This window comes from Neltuma alba, unplaced genomic scaffold (assembly GCF_004799145.2).
Source record: "Neltuma alba isolate B1F8T4 unplaced genomic scaffold, ASM479914v2 tig00011373_pilon, whole genome shotgun sequence".
Taxonomy (NCBI): Eukaryota; Viridiplantae; Streptophyta; class Magnoliopsida; order Fabales; family Fabaceae; genus Neltuma; species Neltuma alba.
In genome coordinates this window covers 149,574-159,207 of record NW_021636067.1, presented here as the reverse complement: position 1 = coordinate 159,207, position 9,634 = coordinate 149,574, and the positions used below count along the sequence as shown (strand labels likewise).

The 9,634-nt window shown below is 32.8% G+C and overlaps 1 protein-coding gene across 1 annotated transcript; it reads right to left on the bottom strand.

The window, feature by feature from the left end:
* Positions 1-4,562: 4,562 nt before the first annotated feature.
* LOC114712559 (putative disease resistance protein RGA4) lies at positions 4,563-8,529 on the bottom strand. Its single transcript, XM_028897116.1, has 2 exons — positions 8,221-8,529; positions 4,563-4,745 (listed from the first exon to the last, which is right to left on the bottom strand). The coding sequence occupies exons 1-2, from the start codon at positions 8,512-8,514 to the stop codon at positions 4,563-4,565; spliced, it is 477 nt and encodes a 158-aa protein (XP_028752949.1). The 5' UTR covers positions 8,515-8,529.
* Positions 8,530-9,634: the final 1,105 nt, after the last annotated feature.

Below are 9,634 nucleotides of genomic sequence, written 5' to 3'. Positions count from 1 at the left end.
ATTCAAACTAGTTTGAAGTTAGACCATATGAACATGATATAAATGAACAAAATATGAATAATATATCATCTCTTTAATTTGCACACAAATGGCATAATAAAATATCAATATCATAATATGCCCATCTTTTAGGCTATTCTATTAATATGAAAGTAAATTATATTCATATTTCATATTCTTAAAAATGCAAATAAATTTGCACAATAAATTAATATTTCAAAATGATCAATAATTAATTTTTGGTATATTTTGTTTCATATCACTCTTGAAATATTTATCAATATTTCAATATCAAATACTTATAATAATATGTTTCTACCTATCAATCACCAAAAAATTTAAAGTAATATCATATAACATGTTGGAAATAGCATTTTGGACTTATGATTATATTTTTCAACTTTAACTACTTTGAACATATTTCTTTACAAAACATTGTTTTAGATATCATAACTATATTTAATACTTTTCATAATATCTCCTGATCTTTTAGTTTCATAACCAATTTTAACATTTACTTTTAATGAATTGGTAGATATATTTGTCCATATGACTTATGGCCATATTATGATATTTGCTCATAATTTTTTTAACTATAGATGACTATAGAGGTATCAATATCTTCTCAATTACGGTTCAATAGCCAAGACCATAATCTATTACCCTTCAATTATTAATTCAACTGATATAATGTGGTTATGCTCTTTGTCACTTTTATAGACATATTCCTTACTTTCAATAACACATAATCAACTTCTCCAAATATTAGTCTTTAGGACTATAGGAAAAAATCTTTCAAATAAAGCTCTTTCATGCCATTTGTGATGTTTGAACCTTTAGCCTTCATGACTTTGATATTTGTCACCATGTAGCTTCTTAGGGTTTTGATATTTGTCACTATTAGATTATCAAAGTGCCAGAGATATCTCTTGTCATTCCATTTAAAAGCATCTATGGTGTTCTTTTATAGAAGAACCATTACAAAAGTGACGTGACTTCTAGTCATCTAATCACATGATTAAAAGTATTATGACTTCTAGCCACTTAATAAAATGAAATTAAAATAATATTATAATGAAATGAAATAAATTCAAATTCATAATCAACTATAAATAACAAATAAATTCAAATATAAATAACATTATATAATCATATATATAATATTATGATAGATATAAAACAACATAATATGAATCAGGTAGAGATATATGTAAACAAACAATAGAATAAGAAGTATTGAAAAATAAATAATACAATATCACAATGGGAAAATAGCAAAATTAAAATATATAAAAAGAATAAATTAATAAATAACATAATATATATAGTAAATATATAGAAAATTAAAATTGTACATGGTAATGGGATAAAAAGAATAATTGAGTAAGATGAAGTTAATAGAGAGAATTATTACATACTATAAGAATATATCAATTTACAAAGCTTATATCTCAAATCTTCAGAACAGACTTGTAGTTGTAAAATAAAAGAAATACAAGGGATTGAGATGAGAGAGATGGACAAGATATATAAGAGAGAATTGGAAGAGAAATAGGAAGTAATCTTTTATTTATTTCAAACTTACAACCATTTGGTATATACCTAGTATTTATAGGTTACAAATCTTTAAATTCTTTTCAAGAGTTATAATAAGGAATAAATCTACATATTGTAGGATATATAATATTTGGAGGTTATGAGTATTAATCATAGGAAACTCTCAAAATTCATATTGTAAGTTATAAGCTTTAAGTGTGAAATCCCAAAAAAAAACAGCTCTTAAAGAGTTATGAATATCCACACTTAATATTACAATATTTATAACAAAAAGTTATACATTTAATGACTTGACTCCACCGCAACCGATTTTCTTGGAACTTTTTGAAGCAGCTTCATCAACATTCAATTTGAAATTAATACAGGAGTAAGTCGCCGATATTTAATGCAGTCCGTATCCTGTATCTCCACATAATGCCTCGCTGGTTCAGCAATAGAAACAAAAATACGTCCAAATTACAACTATATTTAAGTAAAGCAGCTGGTAGGGATAGTAACACGGGCTAACTCACGGGCCAACCATCAACTATTTTTTTTTTTTAACTTTTTAAATATTTTTTATACAATATAAACAAAATATAACAAAATTTTTAATTTTTTTTTCCAATATTTGATGAAAAACACCAAATTAATAATATATTTAATTTTTAAAATTTTTAGATAAGCTATAAAATATAATAATATAATTATAATAATTAATAAATTTTAAAAAATGCAGATTAGCTAACAGGTTGTTTTTTAGCCAATTCTAATTCGCTATTCTCAGTGGCATTACCAGCCCTAACAGTGGGGTCAGGAGGTTTTACAAATTTGTGATTAAAATAAAAGCTGTTGCATTCTCCGGGAGCCAAAGCTTCTAAATCATGACTCCCCACAAATATGCTTTAATTTATTAAGGTATTTTAATATTCCCGTCCAATGCATTTTATATTATTTGTATGTTCACGTTAATCCACAGCAAACGTAGGAAGTTGATATTACCCAATCCAATTGGGTAATGTGATGTAAGAAGAGATTGGGATGAAGATTGGACTTCACATTACCTCATACCAAACATGAAAATGTTGGCACTACTTAAGCCCAATTACAATCTCAACTCCAGTTACACTTGCCAAACAAGACCTAGCATTCTTGCATCAAAGGAGGCAAGCATCCCATGGGGGAACTCCTACTGTTCAAATTATAAGGTATACTTTATTTGTTTATGTTTATTAAGAAATTAGTTAAAATCAATTTAAAATAATAAATATATAAGCAATGTATTTTTTTTCTTACATATACTGTTATTAATAAAGAGAATAAATAGAAAATGTTATAAATGAATCAAAAAGTAAAGAGAATATATAGAGTAAAATTGAAAAAAATACATTTTACTTTCATTTAAAATTAAACAAATTTCTAACTTTATACCTATTTAATATACATTATACCTCATGTAAATAAAATCAACAATAAAAGGTAAACTGTACATCTATACAAAAAAATTTCACTTAATATCTTATAAATAGAACAAAAAAATATATTATATCCTATAAATAGGACCAGAAAAGTATACAGGAGAGGACGTTGTGAGCTTGGTTCAGGTCCATAATTTTTTTAATCCTAGATTTCTTTTCTAAGTCTGATTCTAATTTATCGAGCTGACGCCATCCAGTCAAAAGCTCGAGTCATTCATTTTGGAGGGGGGGGGGGGACTTAGTATCATGGAACATATATAATTTTTAAAAGATCATATTAAACTTTAAATTTAATGATATAAATAAAAGTCTTAAAGGATAAATATAAAATATATTAAGTTTTAAATTTTAGATTCAAAATTAATTTTCTTATCTATGTAAATTAGTTAATTAATTTTTATATTTACAAACATGGGAGAACAATAATAATGTGGAATCAAAGAATGGAAAGTAAGGTAGATTTGACAAAAATTCTGACAAAAAAAAAAAGATGAAAGAATTACAATGAGGCCCCAAAAAAAAATTATAAAAAAGTCTCAAAGGTTGTTATTTTCTACTTTAAAGTTCATCATTACATGCTGAGGTTGTTAATGAAATTTTTTATAATTATTTTTCTTGCTCGGGAATATTTGACAAAAATTAAAAAGCGCAAACCTCATTACAGATTCATTTAGCACGGTCATCATGAAATAATTAAGAAACAAGTTGATTAAAAAAAAAAAAAAAAGATCAGCATCGTGATTTATAATTTGCTTTAATTAACATTTGGATACGTGTGCTTTTTTGTGAATTGAAGAAAAGAGCACGGTGGGTGATTAAAGTGGCTGTAGAGCAGGGGCAAAAAACAAGTTCCACCTACTTTATAATTTATAAGTCATTCTAAACAGACACACCAAATGAGAAAAGCATTAAGCAGAAGGTAACGGACAGGCCAGCATAAAGCATGATGATGAGATTGGAAGAATATGATTTATTTTGAATTAAATGATCCCTTGCATGACAGTGACTATAACACGACAATTATCTGGACAGTGAACCTCAGTCTACCAACTTTTAACAGGAGAAGCAACAAGGAAAAGCAGTGAACTAAATGCAATGGAATAGGCACAGAGTAACAATACAGATTAATTCTGAGATGTTACAGTAAGCATATTCTCACCGAGAAGAACGAACCTTCATAATTAAAGGATAAAGAATTGAAAGCACCTGCTTACACCATTGCCTGTATGTTCATCCAAATGTGAAATAATGCACGATTGTGGACATATCCCATTTCAATATCAAAACACAATCTCGTGACATTGGGAAAGTCCGATAAAAACAATTCCATCCACGACAGTAATTGAACTTGGTGGTATGAACAATGGACATCAATGTAAAATGTTGACCAGAGAAGGAACAAGGCTAAGGAATAAATTGAATGCGATGACATACACAAAGAAAAATAATGCATACAAATAGCATGGGTTCTGAGAAATCACAGTCTGCCTGGAAATTATCAGGAGAAGAGAAGATGCAACCTTCAGTATGTAAAATGCCCCCTCCGTTTTATATTTGCAACAATGATTCATAAAGAAAGTCTCGCTGCACAAGATTACATGAAACTTCATTCCCAAATTGGAGCTGATAAATTTGCAACGCATTGGACATCTCCATGAGGAACCCAACAGAAACTGCATGCTTCAAGACACTCATTTGTCTACTAGATGAGAGCCCACTGGCCAAGTCTCCCTGAAAATTTGGAAGCAGAGATTCTTCAGCTCCAGAGTCCGACACAAAATGCAGTACAAAAATAATATTGCCTACACAAACTTTAAGATGAAAATGACGGTAATATAATCTCACTTTGTTATAATACCCACCCCCATTTTCTTGATCTCGAGCACATTAAAAATTGTAAATCCTTTGCATTTGCTAGTATATCACCCCAAACCACCACATTAACATCAGACAGGACTCAGGAGTATGATAATGATGGGGGGGAAAATAATGTGACATGAAAAACCCTCCACCTTAAGAATAGGCTCAAGATCTCTTATGTAGTGTTACACTCTGTCCGTATAAAACTCCCGTTGACAAGTTAAAACCCAAATAGGAATAAAACCCCCCAACAACCTAGCAATGTGGCATGAACAATGTAGTTAGATAGAGAACAAACCTCTATAACCCAAATCATAATGTGAATAACCATTTCCTTCAGATAAATATGTATCTTCTTTAAAATGAGTGCTTGAAACATGAGCAATCTTGGGCCAATCCTCCCCTGTTTCATCCTTACATCTCTTCACTAAGTCTGGACAACTGTAAATTACCAACTCTTTCAAACTACCAAGGGACTGAATGCTCATTGGAAGTGACATCAGCCTGGGGCAATTAGATATAACCAATGACTTCAGCGTCCTTAGGTTTCCCAGCCAGTCAGGAAGCAATGCTAGATTGGGAAGATCATATAACTTTAATGATTGAAGGGCCACAATATGTTGTAAAGCCTCAGGAAGATCTTTCACCTCGGGGCAGCCTGCAATTGTAAGATCTTCGAGGGCAGCAAGGTATTGAAAGCCTGCCGATAATTTGAACTTAGTATACCCACAAATTCTCAATCTTTTGAGAGAATACAACCCTTGAAATGCTTGTTCTGCCAATGTCCCGAGATTTTTGCAACCAGCAATATGTAATTCTTCAAGAGCATTTAAGTTGCCAAGCTCAGTTGGGAGCACTTCAAGTTTGTCAAGAGAATGAATGTGGAGTTCCTTGAGACACACAAGGCCTCCTAGCATCCCATTTGGAAAGGAAATCAGATCTTTATCTTTAATGAACCAAAGGCATTCAAGATTGCGCAGGTTTTGAATTGAACCCAGTAACACTCCATTGGATTCCTTCAGCAGTTTTAGTTCGGTGACAGATGGAAGGCAAGGCAAGATCAATTTTGGACATTGAGAAGTTTGCAATGTCGAGAGACATGGGAACATGTTGTCTCCATCTACCCTTGACAACTTCACGAGGTTTGGTAGCTTTTCCAACAATAGAAATTTCAGAGTGGTGAAACCTCTCACTACCCCATTATTGTAAGATTCATTATCCACATATTGCAAGAGATTCAGGTTTGATAAACTCAGCTTTGTCAAAGATGGAAGCTTTTCCAGAGGTGAAATGTCGAAACAATTTTTACAATCCACAAGTTCTAATTTACTTAAATACTTCAGGGCAGGATTACCCATCCACTGTGGAAATTGAGTACCAAAATATCCTCCTATTGACAAAATTTTAAGTTGTGAATGAGGTTGAAGATCTTCAAGAATAAGCTCATCATTTTCCTGTAACGGGGACTCCTCATTTCTTTCCCATGACAACACCAACTCAGTTAAGTGCTTATCCGCCAAATTGGCTTCTTTGGCGTCCATCACACTTCTCAATCTCTCCAAGTGCCTAATGTGGAGTGTTCCTTTAAGCTTCAAGTTTCTTAATTCTGCCAATAGGAACCCATTTTGTGTACCAACAATGTATGTATTCAAGGTCTTTAAGCAAGTTAGCTGACCCATGTTAGGGGCCAATCTAGATAATGATCGACACCAATCCAAATATAGATGACGGAGTGACTTCAAGCACTCCATTTGGTTTGGCAACTTTTCAAGATATTGACAATGGTTCAGATTCAAGATCTGCAAATTGTGCAGTCTACAAATCGAATTAGGAAGTGTTTTAAATGAACCATTAGAAAGGTTTAAGTACCTCAAATGTTTTAATTGGCCAATAGCAGATGATACCTCTTTGAAACACAACATATCCAGCGCTCGCAAGGAATGACATCTCATCAATAGATTATTATCCTCATCACATTTTTGCATTATATTTATACAGGTCTTCAAGGATTTGATTTGTCCTAAATAAGACAACCATTGTCCGTGAGATGGCTTAAAATGATTAAATGAGATATGACGAGTTCTCTCAGATAGAATAGGAGAGTCATCCTTAGATGTAATGCAACAACACACGTCCTCTACAGCAGATTGGGCTAGATCATGAACAAGATCATGCATGTAGAAAAATGTATCATAGCCAAAACCCTTCACCTCAATATCATTGAAAAATGACCTTAAATATAATTCATTCCACACTCTATCGCCATCATCTTCAGCTTCCACGCTTTCATTGGATGAAATGAAGCCATTGGCCATCCAAAGCTCAATTACTAGTTTCTTACTCATCCTTTGATCTTTGGGGAACAATGCACAGAAGGCAAAACACCGCCTTAATTTTGTGGGTAAATTCAAATAACTCAATCTTAAAGCAGGCAAGACTGATTCTTCTTCTTGTGGTAAATTCCAAATCTCACTTTCCTTAATACGAAGCCACTCTTTTTCATCACTGTGGAAACGCAAAAGACTTCCTAGAGTTTTAGCCGCAAGAGGCACTCCTTTACACTTTTTTACTATTTCCTTCCCTATAGCCACAAGCTCTCTGCGTTCCTCCTGCTCTGATCCAAAAGCTCGTTGTCTGAACAACTCCCAACAATCATCTTCTGACAACAGGGACAATTGATGAGAAGGCACTGTTCCTGTGATGCATGCAACTTTTGAAAGGCGAGTAGTGACCAGAATTGAAGCCCCCTTTGATCCACAAGCCAAAACATATTTCAACTTATCCCATTTCTCCTGATTATCATTCCACACGTCGTCCAGGACAAGCAAATATTTCTTTCTTCCAATCACATCTTGAAGTCGTCTTTGTAGGGGTTCTAGATCTAAATCTCTGCAAGCATGCCCAGCTGACTCTATTATAGCTTTTGACAGCCTTTTCAGATTGAAATCTTCAGAAACACATACCCAAATCCTCAGCTCGAAATGATTAACTACCCTCTCATCATTGAAGACATGTTGAGCAAGGGTAGTTTTTCCGAGACCACCAATACCAATAAGTGGATAGACTGATACGTCCTCCAAATTAGAAGCATCACCAACCAAAAAGTCCACAATTTTCTCTTTCTCTGCTTCCCTCCCATAGAATTGGGGTTGAGTAATGATTGAGGTAGTTTGCCGCCATTCCATGACTTCATTCCGCCTCTCACGAACCGTCGCACACAAATGGAACTTCAACCTTTCCTCAGCAATTTCATCTATCCTTTCACTTATGTCTTTCAGTTTCTCAGCAATTTTGTAACGGAACAAAATTTACTGGGATGCAAATAGTTAAAGCAAGAGCCTTGTACCGTGAGTGACGACCCACACTTGAGTTCTGGGTATTCCAATGAAAGGGCGTGTGTTGAACACTCATCCAAGATGTCATCCAGCAAGTGAGCTGCATCTTGAAGCTTGTGGAGCCAATTGTTGAGGGCTTTGTTGGTGAGCTGCTTCTCCTCAGCATCTTCAAGCACGGCCTTGATCGTAGAGAGAACGCTGGAAAGCCTTCTCATCTCTCGATCAACACCCAGAAACAAATCGATCTCCTTCTGAATGAGAGATCTCAAAGTCGCGAGGGCGACTTCAATCATAGCCTCCGTCATCGTCTAAAGACAAAATGAAAATGTTGTGAAGTGTGTTTATTTTTCTCAGTGAGAAGTTGCGGGTGCAGAGGAAAGTTTGCAGGAATCAAGGAGGAAGATGACTAGATGTAGGGGCGTGCATAAAGTCCAGATGCCCGCCCCACTCGAACCCGAGAAAAAATTGTCCAGTCCAACCCGCAAAAAAATGGACATTTTTGGGCTGGACATTTCATGAACAGGATTAAGTATCAGACAGGATATGCTGTCCTGTCCATTTAGCTTTGTCCAGATTATATATATATATATATATATTATAATTTATGAAATAATATTAATATATTACATTTTTTTATCTAAAAAAAAGTTATCTCCCTCCTCTTTGCAATTTAATTTATTATTGTCACATGTCTGTTAGTTTTCCATTTTAGGGTATCTAATTCTTCTAAAGAAGCTGTAGTATCTTGCTTTTAATTTGTTCTTCATGAGTTTTATTGGGTATATCCTATTATGTGTTGCTATTTTAATGTTGGCTATTTATAAGTTAGTCTTCCCTTTTATGCTATTAACAACTTTTTTTTGTTAAAGAATGGAGTTCATACGTTACATATTTGTATAAATCAACAATTTTAAATATTTATACAAGATAAAAAACAAGATTGGGGTAGGAGTAGGGAAAGAAAAGTGGGGTTTAATTATCTGAATTACATGCTTTATTTTTTATTTAATTTATATTTAGTTATTTTGTATTAATTTGTTATGAAAAGTCATATGATGGAAAGAAATATTTTAGTTGTATGAACTGCTAACTGCATTGTATTACATAATAAGTGTTTGCATATTAAAAGTGGTTATATTAAATTATTATAAGATTTTAAGATTTTTTATTTTTCTTTTTACAATTATTTTCACCATATTTTTATATGGTCTATATTATTCCTGTTAGCCCATTGCTTCAATTTTAATATCCTTTTATAATCTTTTAGGTAACATTTAATTTTTGCCACTTAAATGGATAATCAAACTTTTATCACATCGCCATCTCTGACCCCCAATGGAATGTCTCAATGTGCTTTAACCCTTCTTCAATTTTTTCAAATGTTTTATTCTTTTCTCAACTTTCTGAAGATTAATGCAAACCATT

What these genes read in the sequence shown, in the direction of transcription:
- LOC114712559 (XM_028897116.1), bottom strand. Translation starts at nt 8,514, where the DNA reads ATGACGGAGGCTATGATTGAAGTCGCCCTCGCGACTTTGAGATCTCTC. An exon ending in AGTGTGGGTCGTCACTCACG is followed by an intron (nt 4,746 to 8,220) that starts GTACAAGGCTCT and finishes CCAAATTTTCAG; the next exon opens with GGAGACTTGGCCAGTGGGCT.